This window comes from Ascaphus truei, chromosome 4 (genome assembly GCF_040206685.1).
Source record: "Ascaphus truei isolate aAscTru1 chromosome 4, aAscTru1.hap1, whole genome shotgun sequence".
Classification (NCBI taxonomy): Eukaryota; Metazoa; Chordata; class Amphibia; order Anura; family Ascaphidae; genus Ascaphus; species Ascaphus truei.
In genome coordinates this window covers 313,648,388-313,668,558 of record NC_134486.1, presented here as the reverse complement: position 1 = coordinate 313,668,558, position 20,171 = coordinate 313,648,388, and the positions used below count along the sequence as shown (strand labels likewise).

Genomic DNA, 20,171 nt, shown 5'->3' with positions numbered 1-20,171 from the left:
TAGTCAACCTACCGTAGTAGGTACATGTAGTCATGCCAGTCAACCTACTATACGTAGCTCTATGCACATGTAGTTGTGTGGATGAATGTTTGAACTGATCAGAGAAAATTCTGGAGCCCAATGAATTATGGAGTTTTTGCATTAGGTTTACATTTAATCTTGCATAATAACCCTCATACATGGAGAAGCTAATTTTCCATTTAAGAAACATACATCACTGTCCCTATGGTTACTAAATTTGGACATTGCATAAACAATGAATAATTAAGAGTTAATCACACAGTTTTGTACCTGCTTTTCTATCGTTCCTCTCCACATCTATACAATAGACAGGAATTCGCTCTTTCCTCTCTCTCTTTTCAGGGTAAGAATCATCAATAAAGTCCACATATGGGATACTAATTTTCCATGCTGAGAGATTACGAGGTGTGTTGGGGGTGGTTGCAGCATCCACTTCCACTGGGGAATCATCTTCCAATACCACTGTACCTTCTTCAATCTGAAAAAGAATGTATGCAACATTGGATTGGATTTTTATTCATATGGCAGCATCCATCTATGCAGCACTTTATAATGAAACAATATATATATATTTTTTAAGGTTTTTCTGCCTCACTAGTCAATTATCTAATACAAATGCATATGTTTTTTTCCAAAAGGTAGGAGAGCACAGGGAATCCACGAATAAATGAAAAATAAAGGAACACAAAATAGTATAATAATAATATGTCTCTATGTAGAAAAATATTGGTGAAATGGGTGCATCACCAAATGCTGTGCCCGGATGGAAAATAGAACTTTGCAACTCCGCGTCTCTCTGTTGGTAGGCTTCGACTGCGTCACTAGCACGTGGGACGCCGCAGACGCCGATGCGAGGTGGAGCAGTGAGATCCCAGCTCGAGAACTCTGATGCTTTATAGCTAAACGTTTTAAAAGAACATTCAATATGCGAGTGCACACTTAAAGTTTTAACTTTTGATACATAAAAACCTTTGTCAGATATTCTGCACTATTGTATATCTATTCCATCTCTCCTGAAACTGCCCGAAACTGTGAAAACACCGATATCAAGATTGCCACAGATTGGTTAATACGTCCCGTTTTAATTGTGAACATGCGAGTAAGAAACGTACCCATTTCACCAATATTTTTCTACATACAGTAGAGACACTCTACTACACTACTGTGACTATTTTTCATTATTCCTGGATTCCCTGTGCTCCCCTACAGCACCCTGGGAAAAAAATAGTACTGTTTGGAAGGACTGGAAGAAAAGTTCTTCCTTCGGTCTTAGCGGCAAGGATTCAACTCATTTTTATATTTGATATTTCTTCATGTTATAAGAGTTGCGCTGTATTTCTTTTATCACAATATATTAGTTTTGATTTATTTGCACTGATCACTTTTTGACTTGCACTATTTTAAGACGCATGCAAAACGTGTTAAGTCACCGAATGTATCTTCTTTTATTTTAAATCACTGCGGTGGGAGCGCCACCTTAGAACCATTGTTTGTGCTCCATACAAATGCATGTGTTTGAATGTTCGCAACAATGCCACACGGACATACCATTTTATCACCCCAAGTCTTTAAGAATGCAGAATCCAAGCTAAACAAACATTAACAGAGAGAGAGAACTTGTGTTATCTGCTTGTGAGGGGTCTACCCATTACAAAGCATGCCATTCTGGCAGATAGAGGGTTAAGGAAGTATGCTGTTTCATCAACTCCTATGCTTTCTACATTTTTCCCAATCAGGCTTCTATGATACTTATATTCACATTTTCCTCACCGAAGTAGTCCATGATCTCACTGCTGCTAAACACAAGATTTACCTGCTACCTGCTTTTGATGCACTTGACAGCCTGCCTCATCACATTATTTCTACTCCAGGGTCAATAAAACAAATAAAAGAATCCAAGTCTAGGAGACCTTAATAACGCTGGCAGTCTATTTAGCCAAGTCCTTTTTTTTTTTTTTTAAATCATTTTTTTTGTGTGCCTCGAATTACTATTTGGGATAAAGAAAAGGCAAGTGCATTTTGCTTTCACAAGGACATAATGGGGAAATACACAAATCACTAGATTATATGGCTGCTGTTCAAAGTTCTAGTAGCCGTGTTTGTTCTGCAGAAAAGCAGATTTGATAACATGTTATTATACTTTTTAGCAACCCAACATTACAGTTCTTCATGGATGCAATTATAATGTACTGATCTTTCAAAACCTCATAGGTTTTGTCTTCAAGTGCACAGTGGCATTACAGCTAGAAGGAAACATATCTATCCTAATGCGATGAGTAAAAGTGAGATCAACTCTGTGGGGTGTCTTTAACTAGAGCGGTCATAGGATTATGACAAAATTAACAGCAGTTAATTGATAGGCGTCAGAGGTAGTCTAGCCGTTATGCTCACACCTTCACTAAACTGTGGAGCAGGAAGTGGGCTAAATGTTGCCATGTGTCATAAATCCAGATTCTTGATTTACGCCATTCTTTTTAGTCCCATATTGTAATGTCCCATGTTCTTCTCTCCTGTGTATTGCTATCATTTCCTTTGAGAAATATTACTGGTACATCCTACAGTGTGTCCGGTTTGGGAAAAGTGCTGTCCCACAGCAGTTCTTGTATTGATGTCTGATATGGTGATTTTTTTCAGCATCAATACAAGGGTCTATTGAGGGAACTTTTCATCCCAAAAGCTGTACAAAAGGCACATGGTCATCCTTGAGATTGGAGTAAAGGGGATTTCACCAATGGCAAAGGAAAGGGTTATTTACAGTAAGGGCAGTTAAAATGCCATTTACTAATGACAGAGACTGTGGTGGTAGATACAATAGATATGTTTATGAAAGGGTTAGACATCTTTTTACAAAGGAAAGTTATACAAGGAATATACCAAATAAGTTAAATATAGGAAGGATATTCATCTTTGGAGAAAGCGGATTGCCAGGAAATATTTTTTTTTCCCCCGTAAGAGACATGATTGGATAAAGTTTCACTGGGGTTTTTCCCTTCATCTGGATCAATATAAATACAAATAAAAGATGAGCATCTCAGTCAACTGAATTTAACAGATTAAACTCGCTGGACATTTGTCTTTTATCAACCTCATCTACTATAACACTAAAACTTATTTTCACAGATGAATGTACCTCTGACACGTATCAAACTTGGCTCTTGCAAATGCTAATTTTGCTCAGCGCTCCACTTGAAGACTCCCTAAAGAGTTGATCTCTACCTCTACGCCTCACTTAAGTTATGTAGAAGATGTGCTGAAACAGTACACCTGAAAAATCCTCTAATGTTGGTCTGCTAAAAAGAATCGCATCCTACATTGAATCTGATTATATGACTTTAAGGTATTTCTATTATTTAGATTATTAATTTACAGCAGCTGTTATTACTCCCGCAAACTGGATGCAATGCATTAATGGTACTGCATTGTTCCCCCAACTGCCATTGAAAATAATGGCAATTTGTGTGTAATCTCCTTAATGCATGCAATATATCCAGCGGTTTTCTTGTGCTATTCCACGTGTACCAACATCTGCCACACTTGTATGTGTATCATGCAACACTGTACAAAATAAAGATAGAAAATCTGACAACGTAGCCCTAATGCACACCTAGTAAAAAAAACAGATGGTTATAGTTTAGCCCACATTTTCTAAAAAAATACCTATTTCTATGTTAAAATAACAAGTACTGTAGTTAATATATAACATACAGGACACCTGCAAGCTCATATTAAACCCCCAAATTAACCACAACATATATATATACTGTAAGCATATAAGTGTCACAGAGGAGTGCAACTGAGCATGGCAATATATATTTAAAACCAGAGACAGAACATGAAACACAGACAGAGCTCAGTGCACATCCAGTGAAACTTATACACGGTACAGTGCCTAAATATATATGTAGTTAATATATAACCCTGATTAGTCAAAATACAGATTCAAATCTGTAGGTTCGTTGTCTGCTACTATACTTTGTAGGGGACCAATATTAGAGTTCTTTATGCATACATTTATAGTGTCCACAGCTTTCAAAATCTCATCAGTATCTTGTTCATATACACTTGAAGAAACCTGTGAGGTGTTCAAACCTCTGTGTACTATAATTCCATCTATGAGAAACAATAATGTTGCTCCCCTAAAAGATATCACAACCTACATATCTCCAGGACCAATACGACTACTAGAACTTTAAACTAGGTTTAACATGTAATAATCATATCCAGGAATGAGTATTATATTTGTGATGAAAGTGCTTGTAGTAGCAAAAACTATAAATACCAAAGTCTGACCCATAAAGAAGAGTTACCACTCTCATATGATATCAATCTGGCATCAGATTTCCCATATGCCAGGTTAATATCTGAACTTTCAATGTGAGTAAGTGATAAGATCCAGAACAAACCAAACATGTTTCGCAGCCATAAAGTATTGGCTGTTGTAATCCCCTATTTACCCTGATTCCAAGATTCATCTAAGTGTCTATTCAAAATGCTGCTACCCACAATCATTTCACTATCCTCCAATGCCTGCCTATTCCTTTCTAGAACTAATCTTCACTTCAATTGATATCTTACAAGATTCTCCTCCTCTGTCAATGATCTGCACTGATCTATACAACATAATATCTTGGCACTGATCTCCCACATTATCCGTTTATCTAATTTCAGGCCAATTGTTTTTTGTCACCATCTTAAAAAAGGAATCCATTCCACTTCTTTCCACCTATTTTCTTGTACAGTACTCCAATAAGTGTCTCTACAAGTTTTAAGCTCAATTGAACAAAAACCGTTCTATCACCAAATGCACATATTCTTTTATTATGTATTACACTTAAATTTAATACTATGGTTCCGGTATGTTTCTAAATTTAATTTCTAAGCTCTCCAAAAGAGTATTGCCTCCACAAAAACAGTATGAAATGTATTGCATCCATATTTAACGCATTTGAAATGGTCTTTTTGCTACGGTATACATGGCTGGCACATGGTTCAATTGGCAGCCAACTATTTTTTTTACCTACCGCATAATCATCTCTTTCTGTCGTTCCAGCGTTAGGCAGCATAGCTCCCTCCATTGTTGTACTCTTAAACACTCCTTTTATTTTACTGCCTATTTTGCCGATTCCAAAGGATTCTCCTTTCTTTTGGGTGTTCCTGAAATGTGAAAAATAACATGAACAATGCAAAATAAATTGTGGAGCCTACTTTTCAATGTGAAAATATTGGTGAAGGAGAATGATGTGGTGAATACATATTTCATATATAATTGTCTGACTTAACTTATGGAGGGACATTAGTAGTAAAAATCTAGCTACAATATAGAAACATAAAAGGTTAAAAAAAATCTAGGTTAAAAAATAAATATATATTTTAAACACTATGGGGTGTCTAAAAGAAGTACTGTCACATGTTGGCAATACATGCCACTCATAATAAAATGTGTTCTACAATAAAAAAAATCGAAAAAAACAAGCATTTAAAGTACACCAAATCACTTATGGAAATTTTCAAAGCTTTTTTTTTTTTTTTTTTTTAATTATGATGGTTTGTTTGGGAAACAGTTTAATTGTTTGAAATATTAAGGAGGTTAAAATTAAGCTCTTTTTTTTTTTTAAAACACTAGAAACCCATTAAAAAAATATTACAAAAAGACCGGAACATGCTCAGGCGGCAGGATACTAACATTATAGGAGTTAACTCATATAGACTTCTGGGGCGATTGCTACTTTAAACAAATATTTTTAACATACATACATTAAACATTAGCACAATAAGGCCTTATACAACTAGAAAAAGTTAAGTTGTGAAAATCTGCAAAGCACATGTAAAAAGTAGTCAAACACCTTTCTTACATCCAAACCAACATCCACATGGCTCATGGATAAGCAGGATCATACACAGTGAACTAAACAGCTAAAAGGTCAATATAAGCCATCACAATTATACCGGCATACAGTTTCTAGCCATTTGAAGTCTGACTACAATAAATGAAAAAAATGTTTTTACACCCACATCATTAGTTTAGAAAATTGTGATGAGTCTACAATTTGCAGCCAAAATATGAATCCCCAAAATTGATATGATTTCACGTACTTCAGGATGGATATGAATTCAGTTGTACTTAAAATTCAACTCCAAAGCAGATTAACATTACATTGTAAACCCAGTTTATTATTTTTTATGAACATAGCTAAAATAAGCTGAGTTCCCATGACAAAATATAACTTCAGAATTTTGTTATTTGTGCATAAGCAACTTTCTGCATTCTATATCACAGTTCCAAAGTGCGGGGAAACCGTTACAGGGGAGGAAAATCCTGCTTGTGCAGCCAACACAACATAGACAACACTTTCTTCAAAGTGCAGGTCTCCTCTAAGACAGAGGTACAAAGTAGAGCTCTACTCACAAGTTCATAATGAAATTCTCCATTTAATGTGACAGCCAAGAACACTGGAAAAAACAACGTTTCAGGTTTGAAAGGTCCATATGGGACCTGAAACGTATCAACCTACTGTACAACACTTGTGAAACTTATAATTATCTATATCCCTGAAAAATGTGTTATATATAGTTTTTCTTCAAACTGTATGTCTCTGTGTTCATTGCTTAAACAATTAAATCGGGTCAACGTAACCAATCTCTAAAGGACACATCAGCCGGATCGATCTGCTTAGAACTGTCAGCATGGAGATTCTATTGAATTCTATCATGTTTTTATACAAAATTGGGCACACCAAAATAATTATAATTTTGGTGTGCCCAATTTTGTATGAAAACTTTAGCCCCCTGTTAACACCTATTAGACCGTAAGGAATTATGCTGATCTACAAAGAGTGCGGCTAAACAAAGATAACATCAAAGATATCTATTCATTTCCATAAAAGCGGTAATGGAAGACAATAGTAGAAAATGTTACAGTGCTTCTTGAAATCCTATATGACTGATTATGACTAAAGCCAGATGTAGTGGTCACAAAAATACTGTAAGGTGGATGGCTGGAGAGAGTTAAGCAAGCCAGCTTTATGAGAGCAATTATCAGCTTTGAACAGCTTCTGTAGTTAAAAAAAAAATAAGGGCACCACATGAAGGTGTTTCTTCAAAGCTCGTGGAATACACATGTATATTTCTTCATATATAATTGATTTAAATAAAATATATTCCTACTACATCATGTGGAAAAATATATATATTTAAACACAAGGTAAATATGTCCTGTTCCCTCAAAGCAGAAAACAACTGTGGATAGTTGTTCCTCCCATCTGTGGTAATTAAGATTAAACTATGTTCCTTAAAAGGCAGGAATAAAAACAGATCGGCTGCAAAAGGTGGTCAGTGTTACAAGGAATAAATAAAAACCTCATGCAGTACATTTCTTCCAGAAGCCCTGTAGAAGCTTTAGCATCCAAGACACAGTGCTGTCCAAAAACACTAACATAGGTAGCTACTTTAGACTTCAATATTTGATGCTTGGGCTGCTTTGTCCATAATGTTGCTAGAGTTTCATGAATGAGCTTTTCAGGCTTCAATAAATGCTGCTGTCAAGGCCATTTATAACCTTGTTGAGATGTAAGATTTTAAAGGCTGCTTCACGATTGCTCTCTATCTAAATCTAGAATGACAATACCTGTCTAATCAGCGTACCTTCTGGCAATAATTCTTTGCTCCGTCGAAAAACATCTAAGCAGAGTAATTTATTTGCTTTGGAACTCAATGTATTAAGGGGCGTGCACAATTTCCTGGTTCATATGGAAGAACCTGCTTCTGAATTATTTGAATATAAGATAACCTTCAAAGCCTCTGTATATTGCATATTACAATTTCACAGATTACTTGGAGGAAGTTATTGTTATTGAAAATAGTTGCCACGGTAATGCGTTTTTATAAGATAATCTGCAAATACACAAGAGTAGATGACAAAGATTTCAACCCTATATTTAGATTCCTTGAAGGAACCAGCAATTTTATAACTTTCTCTACTGCATTAAAGAATATTGTTATAAAAAGATAGATTGTTGCAATAGATTGACTTCAAAGATGGCGATGGCTGAAGGGTGCACCAGTTGGTTTAAAAAAACAAAACGTTTCTTAAAGAAAGCAATTTGTGTATCCAACACATTACTGCACGAAAAAAATAAATATGTTTTTCAAAATATACTATATTCATACACGTTGTGAGGAGCGGGTTTCCATACAGTAATTAAAGTCAACTATTCATCCCAAGGACAGAACAAACGACACAGGGACATCCCTTGCAGGGTGGAGGAAAGGAGATTTCGCCAACAACAAAGGAAAGGGTTCTTTACAGTAAGGGCAGTTAAAATGTTGGAATTCATTACCCATGGCAGATACATTAGGTATCTTCAAAAAAAGGGTCTTTTTTTTTTTTTTTTTTAGAAAGGAAAGGTATACAGGGATATACCAAATAAGTAAAACATGGGAAGGATGCTGATCCAGGGAGTAATCCGATTGCCAATACTTGTAGACAGGAAGGATTTTTCCCTTTATGAGAGATCATTAGATGATATTTCACTGGGGTTTTTTTGTTTGCCTTCCTCTGGATCAATATACTGTAAGTACAAATACAGGATAAGTATCAGTCGTCTAAATTTAGCATAGGTTGAACTTTGATGGACGTATGTCTTTTTCAACCTCATCTACTATGTAACTAAAGTCTGATGAGACTTTGTGTTAGATCAGTAATCGCCTCTAGAGGCCTATATGAATTTAACTCGTATAATACTACTAACTTGTATATTTCCTGCCTTGTCCAGATTGCAGGAGTCAATAATTGTCCGGAAGCTTGGAGTAGCTTAGTGGTAAGAACGCTGCCTTTGAAACAGGTCAACCTAGTTTAAAATCACTATGCCAGCTACTTGTAACCTTAGAGTCACTTTATGTTTCTGTCTTGGGCACTAAAATTAGATTGTAAACTTTTCAGGGCAGGAACCTATTGGGCCTTAAAAAACTACTATATTCAGTACTGCGTACATGGTCTACACTACATAAGAAACAAATATTATGATTAAATTTTGCCCATGTTTGTTGTCAATAATATCCAAAAGTATGCTTAAAGAGGATGGCCCATTCACAGATTTGCTAAGGTCTCCTACCCGGTCATAGGATTCCAGAAAAAAAATGGTTTGAGAGATGTTAATAAGGACACACTGCATTTAACTGCCTCGATAGCTGCTCGCATGCTTTCATACAGTCCAAGATTAAACACGCATGGGTTTTGTTAACGCTTGAATCTTCAAGATTTATTTTCACCTTTTTAATCACGTGGCAGTTTAAATGTGTTCCTTCAGAAGTTCAATACGACACTTGAGCCTATTTTTCAGCTGTCCATGATCTTGAAACATTTGAAAATGCATGGATTGCCTTTCCAATCCTTCTCTGTATGAAGCTTTTATGAGCCATCTAAATACTGGACAGGTCTAACAACAACCAGCCACGTGTCTTCTTACTTTAGAGGTGATGCAGCCACTATTCATTCCTTTTATGATCTACTCCTGAGAGCGGTTATAAACAGCCCTTAAAAACTCCTCCCTCCATCTCTCTCACTCCACCCCCTCTCTCACTCATCTATCCCCTCATCTCGCTCCCTCCCCCCTCAGGGCACTGAGTTCGAGGTCTCCATGATGTTAGTAAAGTGGGGCAGTGCAGTGTGTGTGGTGTGAGAAGTTATTATGCAGGATCTCCTGGTGTCCGGAGTCTGCCCGCGATTCACTCATCACCTTCTGCAGTAATCGACACAATAAGCAGTTTACAGAGCTGTCAGCTAAGCGGCAGCTCTTTCTGATGACGTCCCTGTGACACGTGTAGCCAAGGGAAATGTGCCAATCGAGGCGGCCATTTTACGGTGGGCTCGAGGTCACAAGAACTGAGCTGCAAAGCAGAAGCCTGCTAGTTTTTGTTGCCTGTTCTCCCCTGGGCTCCTGCAGAACTGCCAGAAAAGAGTTCTGGCTGCTAAAATAAGTGCTCCGTGTTCCTAATCATGACGCAGCTATAAGTGTCCTTTGCATTAATTAACATTACACACTTAATCTGGTCAACTTCTGAGGAAATTAACAGAAGTGCAAACATTAGGCAACCAATCAATATCCATACACCCAAACAGCCATGCAATCTGTGACTTGTACAGTGTCATATCGTCGTCTTCTCAAAGAAAAAAGTAAGACGGATATTGTTCAGAGGTAAAACATATTTGGATCTGCCTCCCAGGATCAGATGAGAGGATCAACCCACTGCTGTGCACTACTGTGGGGACGAGGAAGAACAGTATATCATTTGCTTCTTCACTACAAAGTTTACAATGCTACACTCATAATTAATGGGAAACAGGTTTGCATGCCTAATCACAAATACATGTTCCTTAAGGTTAACACATTTACACAAGAGGCGTGATGTGCATGATGGACCCTGACTTACTTTAAAGCAGAAGGGAGAGTAGGCATAGTGCCAGAAGGGGTTGTTAGTACTGAATGAGAATAAGGCAAAGAAGATGAAGAGGGCCCCTCATTTGAAAATGCAGCAGGGTCTAAAGGTGCACCCTCGAAGTCACAATTACAATCTGGCTCACAGCTAGAAGGATGTATGTTAAGAGAAAAAAAAATAAAAGAATAATCCACAAGGCAGCAATGGTAAGAAGAAATACAGACATAACATATGATTTCGGCATTCTCCAGCATACAGCGTTTGTTTTTTGACACTCATGCTTTCAGTTTAATAATGTCCTTAGCTCAGGCAGCCAGGCATACTGCCTTTACAATACAGTCCTGGAGAGAGGCAACACATTTCCTCCTCCAGACTATTTCATTTAAATATGTTGGGTACAAAATTTGAAAATAAATATAGTCTACACATGTATAAAAAGCAAATGAAAGGAATTGAATGAAAATGTTCAGCCAAGATATCAGACATGGTGGGTGGAAACTACAAAGCTAAAGTTGCTTTGTAATGGCTGAACCAAACCAATTGATTAACAAGAGAAAAGGTTGAATAAATATGGCAAATATCTATATTTAATATATGGAAATGGTGTTGAATTAAGTTAAATGTCTTGGTATTCAATAACAGAACTGGAATAATTGTAACTGAAACAGTAAAGGCAGTATTTTGCTTTTCTTAACAGACAATGTAGTTGACACAAAGATGCTGAAGAACATAAAGGCAAACAACGTAACCACACAGCATAGTAATTCTGACATGCTGTCCGAAAACTTACCGAAAATCATCCAAACTCAGGCTATTTCTGCAACAGGTATATGGAAATACAGTTCAGGGTCAACAACATTTTAATCAATAAATCAAAAACAAAGCTTCCCATCCCCTTGAAAATGAACATGCGGCAAAGAATAACACTAAGCAATTCTAGGCAATTCAAAGTGCACCAAAGTTACCAACACAGTTTTCAACCCGATCTGTGATGTAGGTTTGCAACATGCGCCTTGCAGCGGGTCTCTAAATCAGTGATAATAACGGAGGAGTTGCTTTACTATTCTGTATTTGGGAGTGCTTCCTCTAACTAGAAACTTCATAGAATTGGACGTTTGCAGTTATAGTCAATACTGCAGCATGTTACTTTTTAGGAGGAGACAATAAACCATATTTAATCCGCACTCTCGCAGGACGTCTTAAACTCTTCAAGTTATAGACAGTTTAGCCCTCTCCTCTATTACCACTGTGCTGGTCAGGGCCTACACATAAGAAATTCTGCTGGAAGGCAGGTTGAAACATTTAAAATGCCTCAAAATATGAAAACACACAAAGTTACGAGTAGTAAAAAGAACCAGAACAGTCTTGGCTCATCGCCTTAAATTCCTCTCCTGGATTCCCATCAAATTTCCGACCACCTACAATGTTCTCCTCCACACCTCCAAGCCTCTCCATTTGCCTGCTCCTGTTTATATAGAAGCTTTAACCTCTCGCTATGCCCATGCTTGTCTCCTGCGCTCTGCTCATAACTGTCTCCTTTCCACCCCATCCACCTCTACTGCTCTCTCTCACCTTAAATGCTTTTCCCTCACTGCCCCTTACCTGTGGAACTCATTCACACTCAGTATATGCCAAGCACTTTCTCTCCCCACCTTTAAAACCAAAACACCTCTTAACCGAAGCATTTCAATAGCCTGTTGTCATGTGTAGTGGCCCACACCCACAGTTGCACCTACCAACCATTGTGACCAAGCACTGCCATCTACTGCACTAACTCCCTCACTTGCTGTCTCCAAGTCTCCCAACATACCACTTAGTGTGTAAGGATTTATTTTCCTATTTTATGATTTTGTTTGCTGCGCTTATTGTATTGTCTCTTTTGTAAAGCCCAGAGTACACTGTGGGCGCTATAACAAAGATATACATATGTAGCCAATGTTATTGCAGCGGGACATACACAGCGCACCAGAGGGAGTTTTGAATCACCCTTGTGCAGGAAGAGGGCTGGGCTATCATGCTATTTCACCTGTGGAAGCAAGCCACGGGTTGCAATAGCACCATCTGTACATATTAAAGCTGCAGACCAAGCAATATCCTACATGTGGTTTTTTTTTTTTAAATAAATTAGTTCTGTACTATGAGATTATAGTTGTAGCATTTTTTTTTTAATCCACTCCAATACATTAAAAATTTAATTTTAATGTAACAAGCATTTTGTGTTTCTATAGTCACATCCCCTTCCTCTTCTGAAACAGGCTCTGGCACACCCTTTTTTGAGCCCTGCCCTCTCTCTAGCAATGCACCAAATTGTATCTAGTGACTGCCTAGTCACATGATCTTCCACACAGAACTTTGCATCTTGGGTCCTCTTCTGCTGCACTGACAGCCATTTAGTGAACCCCAGCCGAATCTTCACTGATCGATCCCAGGAGAATGGATCAATCGGAAACGTAGCTAATTACTTATTGTGTGGATTGTACTGATGCACATATTAAAGAGGGAGAGGAAAAAGAAAAAGAAAAAAAAAAGCAGCTTGGCCTGCTGCTTTAAATGTACACCAAAAATAGGGATATCCTTTCTTCTGATTTTAAGCTACTTTACATTTGAGGTGTCATTTATGACACTACATTTATCAGAAAGGCACTAATTCAATGCTATTGAACAGCACAAATCGGTCTTTTCCACTTTTCACTTCTCGTATGGTTTAATTATACTGTTAATCAAGAGAACTACCATTATTAATTTCCTTTTTATCCTGTATAATTACTTACATTTTCATATAATCTAATTACACTTACAGGAAAACCATCTACTTGAATATGAAAAAAAATTAGCCTGTTACAAAAAAAATATATTTATCAGAATTCTCCAAACATGGGATTGACAGAATTACTTAAATGGATAAACATACCTGTTAAATTTTGAGTTACGTGTAGGAGATTCGGCACCTTTCAACAGCTGCCTAAAATACTAAAAAATACATTTTTAAAAAGTTAAAACATATACAACTTTTACAAACTGTATTGTGGGTTAAATTATCACCAAAAGATTGCAATACAATTAATAATGATTGTCCATCTGTATGATAGCATGAAACCACGCATTAACTGAATGGAAGGGAGTGCATTGTTACTTGTGCATACGGCTTCACACACAAGAGATCTCGGACCATAAGCTCTATGTGGCAGGAATTCTTTTGTACTTACTTCTATGCCTTGTGATTGTATACTTTCCTATAAAGTGCTGCTTAAATAACAATAATCTAGATCCATCAGAGGTTGTGATACATTTTAGGGGCCCACCACTAGAGCTCATAGATTGAATTATAATGTAGGCTACAGAGCTTTCATGCTTTTAAGGACCAAATATTTTAGACTTACTCAGTAAAACTATACGGCCATAATTCAAGCTACTCCAACGCGGTTGTTGGGTTCGTTATCGGCCGAAAGATTCCACTGAAGTCAGTGGGAGTTATCGGCCGATAATCGGCACACATATTGCATTATTCCCTACAAGGTGCAGATCTTGCATTGACGTCACACAAATTAAAATGCTATTATTCCATTCTGTTTATATTATAAAATGTCAAGAATTATTCTGGATTAAATGAAGAAAATTATTGGAAAACTGAAATCCTAAAAACATTTACTATACAATCAGCTCATTAAAATCATTAATTTTCATGTGGCCTAAAGATAGCATTCTAATCCAAAATCCTAACTAATCTCCCCAAATATTTACGACCAATGCTTGTCAATACTATTGTAGAACTTGATGTTGGAAACGCTAAAAACAGCTATCAAGGTTCCACTCTATAATTCAGTATTTGACATGTAAAAAAAGGCTGTAATTGAGACAAACTAATGTTTAAGTATTAGAAAAGAAAGAAGGTGGAATTTATAGAAAGGCATGATTGCACCTTCATTTTGCAAACTCAACATTACAGTCCTGTTTAAGAGAAACGTCTTGCCAGCTTTTTCTCCCTCTCAAAAAGAGTAAATCAAAGAGCTGCAATGTGACTTTATATTATTTTAGAACTTACAGTAAGTTGTGTGCAATGCAATATGCATGATCAGGGAACGGATGGTAAACCAATTATGGTATTACCTTTCCTCAATATGTTTAGATGCTTGAGCCAGGATAGGATTTGTACAAAAACGTTAAAATTGTCATCAGGATTCCACCATTCGCTGCATTTATTCTCGCACATTGCATTAGTATTAGGAACACATTCGATTATATTACATTTTTGTTGCCCTTATTAATGTTTACCTCATCGCTGTGACAAAACATTGGTGTAAAAACATTCTCCAAGAGGGAAAGAACATGTTCATAAGCTTCAAAAAGGCAACGCATGGTTTGTAACTTCACCACATCGGTGTAAGGGCCTTCAGCAACTAGAAAAAGAAATTGATATATTAAAATGGGTATATACATGTACCCAAGACACTAAATTAAAAGTGCGTTTCCACTATATATTTTTTTTCCAGGCGGGAAGCAGGGGTACGTTTGTGCTGAACTGCATAGATTTCAGCTCCAGGGACCCTGTGCTTCCAGAGATACTTACAGTACCTCCAAAGGTGCCACCGGTACCATCCATGGCTGGTTAAACAATATGGAGGTTTAAATCTTCCGTGATACAGGAGCCAATAGTAGAAAGTTGCAAAAAATGACCTGTGCACCTCAGCGGTTTTAGGAACCTGGAAGCACTTGCAACACCTATGGAGGCATCTCTGGAAGCCGGGGGTCCCCGGAGCTGAAATGAACAAGGATCAGCTCTGGAGACCCCCGGCTACAGACTTTTTGTTGCTTGAAATGCTGCTTTAAATAAGACACTAAATTCATCCTTATCTGGGATTCAGAAATCCTTGCCAACATTGATGATGGATGCTATATTACAATTTGTATGTGTGTTAAAGATGTGTGAGCTTACCAACATTTGGTGTACCAGCGTATATTGTTGAACTTTTAAAAAGCTAGTAAATTTGCTAAAACATTTGCTCAAACTTTTTAGCCAAAACAGTTTGGGAGACATTGGTAAAGTTCAAGCAACATTTGACATCTTTCGCTCTATCTTTAACAATTTCTAGCAAAATTGTTGAATTTCGCCAGAGAATCTAAATTCAAACAACATCCAGACAGAGAGAGTCCTAATAAGTAGAGTCCCCAGTGTATTATTACAATGAATCTAGTCTTAAAGAAGTAATCCTTGCTTTTTATTTTTCACCGAGCAGCACGGTTGCACTCCAGGTTACAGGGACCCTATGGGGTTCCTGAGATGTGTAATTTTGGAATTTCCTTATAAGAATTCTTGTCAAGGAAAAACAATATCCCACTAGGAGCAGCCTCACCTATGGATAGCCAATAGACAGCCATGACATTATCGTGAGATGACATTGCTGCTAAATGACCTGTGCACCTCAGCGGTTTTAGGAACCTGGAAGCACTTGCAACACCTATGGAGGCATCTCTGGAAGCCGGGGGTCCCCGGAGCTGAAATGAACAAGGATCAGCTCTGGAGACCCCCGGCTACAGACTTTTTGTTGCTTGAAATGCTGCTTTAAATAAGACACTAAATTCATCCTTATCTGGGATTCAGAAATCCTTGCCAACATTGATGATGGATGCTATATTACAATTTGTATGTGTGTTAAAGATGTGTGAGCTTACCAACATTTGGTGTACCAGCGTATATTGTTGAACTTTTAAAAAGCTAGTAAATTTGCTAAAACATTTGCTCAAACTTTTTAGCCAAAACAGTTTGGGAGACATTGGTAAAGTTCAAGCAACATTTGACATCTTTCGCTCTATCTTTAACAATTTCTAGCAAAATTGTTGAATTTCGCCAGAGAATCTAAATTCAAACAACATCCAGACAGAGAGAGTCCTAATAAGTAGAGTCCCCAGTGTATTATTACAATGAATCTAGTCTTAAAGAAGTAATCCTTGCTTTTTATTTTTCACCGAGCAGCACGGTTGCACTCCAGGTTACAGGGACCCTATGGGGTTCCTGAGATGTGTAATTTTGGAATTTCCTTATAAGAATTCTTGTCAAGGAAAAACAATATCCCACTAGGAGCAGCCTCACCTATGGATAGCCAATAGACAGCCATGACATTATCGTGAGATGACATTGCTGCTAAATGACCTGTGCACCTCAGCGGTTTTAGGAACCTGGAAGCACTTGCAACACCTATGGAGGCATCTCTGGAAGCCAGGGGTCCCCGGAGCTGAAATGAACAAGGATCAGCTCTGGAGACCCCCGGCTACAGACTTTTTGTTGCTTGAAATGCTGCTTTAAATAAGACACTAAATTCATCCTTATCTGGGATTCAGAAATCCTTGCCAACATTGATGATGGATGCTATATTACAATTTGTATGTGTGTTAAAGATGTGTGAGCTTACCAACATTTGGTGTACCAGCGTATATTGTTGAACTTTTAAAAAGCTAGTAAATTTGCTAAAACATTTGCTCAAACTTTTTAGCCAAAACAGTTTGGGAGACATTGGTAAAGTTCAAGCAACATTTGACATCTTTCGCTCTATCTTTAACAATTTCTAGCAAAATTGTTGAATTTCGCCAGAGAATCTAAATTCAAACAACATCCAGACAGAGAGAGTCCTAATAAGTAGAGTCCCCAGTGTATTATTACAATGAATCTAGTCTTAAAGAAGTAATCCTTGCTTTTTATTTTTCACCGAGCAGCACGGTTGCACTCCAGGTTACAGGGACCCTATGGGGTTCCTGAGATGTGTAATTTTGGAATTTCCTTATAAGAATTCTTGTCAAAGAAAAACAATATCCCACTAGGAGCAGCCTCACCTATGGATAGCCAATAGACAGCCATGACATTATCGTGAGATGACATTGCTGCTAAAGTACATTTTTTAATATATCAACATTGTGGAGAGAGGGGATTCCTTGAGTCAGGAGTGCTGCAAAACACACACACACACACACACACACACACACACACACACACACACACACACACACACACACACACACACACACACACACACGAAATACAACATATAATATACACAAACAAGACAATGAAATATGAAATGCTGTATCATACAACTCTCCCTAATTGGATGATGTTGAAGAACTGAAACCTCACACGGATACACATTTATTTTTTTTATAAAAATGTATTTATTTGCACTTAGGTCATCGTTTGAACACATACATACAAACTTACTTCTTTGAATTTCGTCCACAATGAAAGGATCAAATCGAATTTTATCAATGCTTTCTTCCAGGCAGTAGGTCCGGTAAATCTTCTGCACCTCTTCATGAAGAGATGTCATTTCCTCCTCAGCTAACTCTGGTCTTAAAATTTTGTCATTAAATTCCTCTGGACGGAAAAAAAAAAAGAAAGAAAAAAATAAAGCTTGGTAATTTCAAAGTGCATGGAAATGGCGCAAACAGAATGTACAACATCGGGGCAATATAAACTCGTATGAATTGTTAATGAAGTTCTTCACTCAAATAACTGCATATAAGCGCTAATGTAGTTTATTTACCTTTCATCACGGCCAGTTATTCACACTTGCAATGCTATAACAATGGAACAGAAAAAAAACAACAAATATACACTACCATGAAGGACTGGAAAGAAAGGAAATATCTTAAGTACAGTTCTCCATTTTTTCGACGTTCTCATGGCAACGTAAAATAGCGAAATATACCAAAGCTCACCATATTTTGAAAATGGGAGAAGGAAGCGGTCTGACCCTACAAGGACATGAAAACGGATGTCCGATAATCTGAATACCGCCATTCAGTTCACATATTAGCCGAGTGCTCTGACCACACAGATTATGGAGCACTCTACTTCTCAGAGGGATTCAGACAAAACACGGAACCAAGATCTCCTAATTCAGATGGAATTTTAAGACTACCGTGGGACAAAAAAAAAAAATGTAAGTCTCAAACCTACCCAGTGTATTGATAGAACTTTAGATAGGGCTGTGTGTGTGACAATGGCTAGATTCCTCCCTCTGTCCTGGCCATGATTAGGGCTACAAAAAAGATGATACTTTTTCTGTTAAAACTTTAGCAGACTTTCCTCCAAGAGTTTTAAGGGACTTGACGTCAAAGTCTTGAGCATCAGTGAGAGATCCCAAGGGGGCAGAGGAACCTTAATTGCAGGTCTTAATGTAGCAATGGCTCTAAAGAAGCACCTCACGAGGTCATGTGAAGCTACTGGTGCCTGGACAGTGTTGCAGGAAATCCAAATATGAGGAACATGGTCTCCTCTAATATTGAGCCCTTCATTAGTTTAAAAATATCTTCCAAATTCTGGAATTAATGTGAGACATTACTGGTTTCCGTGACAGAAGACTAGTGTCAATGACCGTATGCGATGGATTTAATTTGCATAACGAAGCTCACTCAATCTCCATGTAGTAAATTGAAAGATCTGATGCTAGGGATGAACAATGGGATCCTGATGCAGTAGTTGGGGACAGCTTGTAACTTTTGAGGCTGTGATTTTAAAAGGATTGACTTTTTAGTCTGCATGCCAATGCTTTCTGGGCTAATTGGCTACTATAAGGATCCACTGTAGCTTGATCTTCTTGATCACCTTCCGAATTACCAGAATTAAAGGAAACGTGCAGGCCAGATGGAAGGATCAGTTTCCTGCTAAAGCCATCTCCAGCTGACCCCAGAGATGTACCAGGTCTGCAAAAGCCTTGATGTTCAGAGCACATTCTCCTGTAACTGCTTTAGTTCTGCTGAGAAAGTCCTCTTATTTATTTTACATTTTCATAGCGCTTTAATCCAAAGCGCAAATACAAATACAGAATAATACACCAAAATCAACTTAAATATGAAGAATAACTGAATAGATGCAGATGAATAACAAGGAGCCCAAAGAGAAAAAAAATTAATGGAAATTAAAGAGAAGGAAAGATGAGTTTTAAGCTTCTGAATGAATATGGAAAGGAAGGAAGAAAGACGGATATCAAAGGGCATCAAGGATCTCTCCTAGACCCTCTACAATCTGGCTTCCGCACTGCTAACTCCACTGAAACAACCCTCACTAAAATAAATGATGACCTCTATGCTGCCAAAGACAGAGGTCATTACACTATGCTCATATAACTCAACCTCTCTGCAGCATTTAACACCGTGGACCACCTACCCTCTTCTCCTTCACGTTCTCCATACTCTTGGTATTCGGAACAAAGCTCTATCCTGGATCTCCTCTTACCTCTCCCGTAGTACTGTACTTTCAGTGTCTCTTCTGCCAACACCTCCTCTATCAATCTCTCTGTGGGGGTACCCCAGGGCTCTGTCCTGGGACCTCTTCTCTTTTCTCTGTACACACTCTCTCTAGGTGACCTAAATCACATCACTTGGGTTTAAATAGCCCCTCTATGCCGACGACACACAAATTTACTTTTCAACTACCGACCTTACATCTGCTGTACAAACCAAAGTTTCTGAATGTCTCTCTGCGATATCATCCCGGATGGCCCTCCGCCGCCTTAAACTTAACATGGCAAAAACAGAGCTCCTCATACTTCTTCCCAAACCTGGCCCTACTACCTCCTTCCACATTATTATTGGAAGTACGATCAATTACCCAGTAGCCGAAGCACGCTGCTTAGGGGTAACACTTGACTCCTCTCACATTCAAAATGTTTCTAAAACCTGACGCTTTTTCATCCGCAATATCACAAAGATACGCCCTTTCCTCT

At 37.8% G+C, this 20,171-nt stretch overlaps 1 protein-coding gene across 11 annotated transcripts in view; it reads right to left on the bottom strand.

Moving 5' to 3' along the window:
• The window catches only part of SNX14 (sorting nexin 14), a 62,658-nt gene that overhangs the window by 14,631 nt on the left and 27,856 nt on the right, over positions 1 to 20,171 (bottom strand). For 5 of the 11 annotated variants that reach the window (XM_075597880.1, XM_075597881.1, XM_075597882.1 and 2 more), the window contains exons 13-19: positions 17,663 to 17,818; positions 14,728 to 14,852; positions 13,367 to 13,425; positions 11,246 to 11,272; positions 10,450 to 10,602; positions 5,043 to 5,175; positions 292 to 499 (exon numbers count right to left, since the gene is read on the bottom strand). In XM_075597880.1, coding sequence (XP_075453995.1) covers positions 292 to 499; positions 5,043 to 5,175; positions 10,450 to 10,602; positions 11,246 to 11,272; positions 13,367 to 13,425; positions 14,728 to 14,852; positions 17,663 to 17,818 — 861 coding nt within the window. The remainder of the gene's footprint in view (positions 1 to 291; positions 500 to 5,042; positions 5,176 to 10,449; positions 10,603 to 11,245; positions 11,273 to 13,366; positions 13,426 to 14,727; positions 14,853 to 17,662; positions 17,819 to 20,171) is intronic. The other 6 variants (XM_075597885.1, XM_075597886.1, XM_075597887.1 and 3 more) reach the window with 2 other exon arrangements.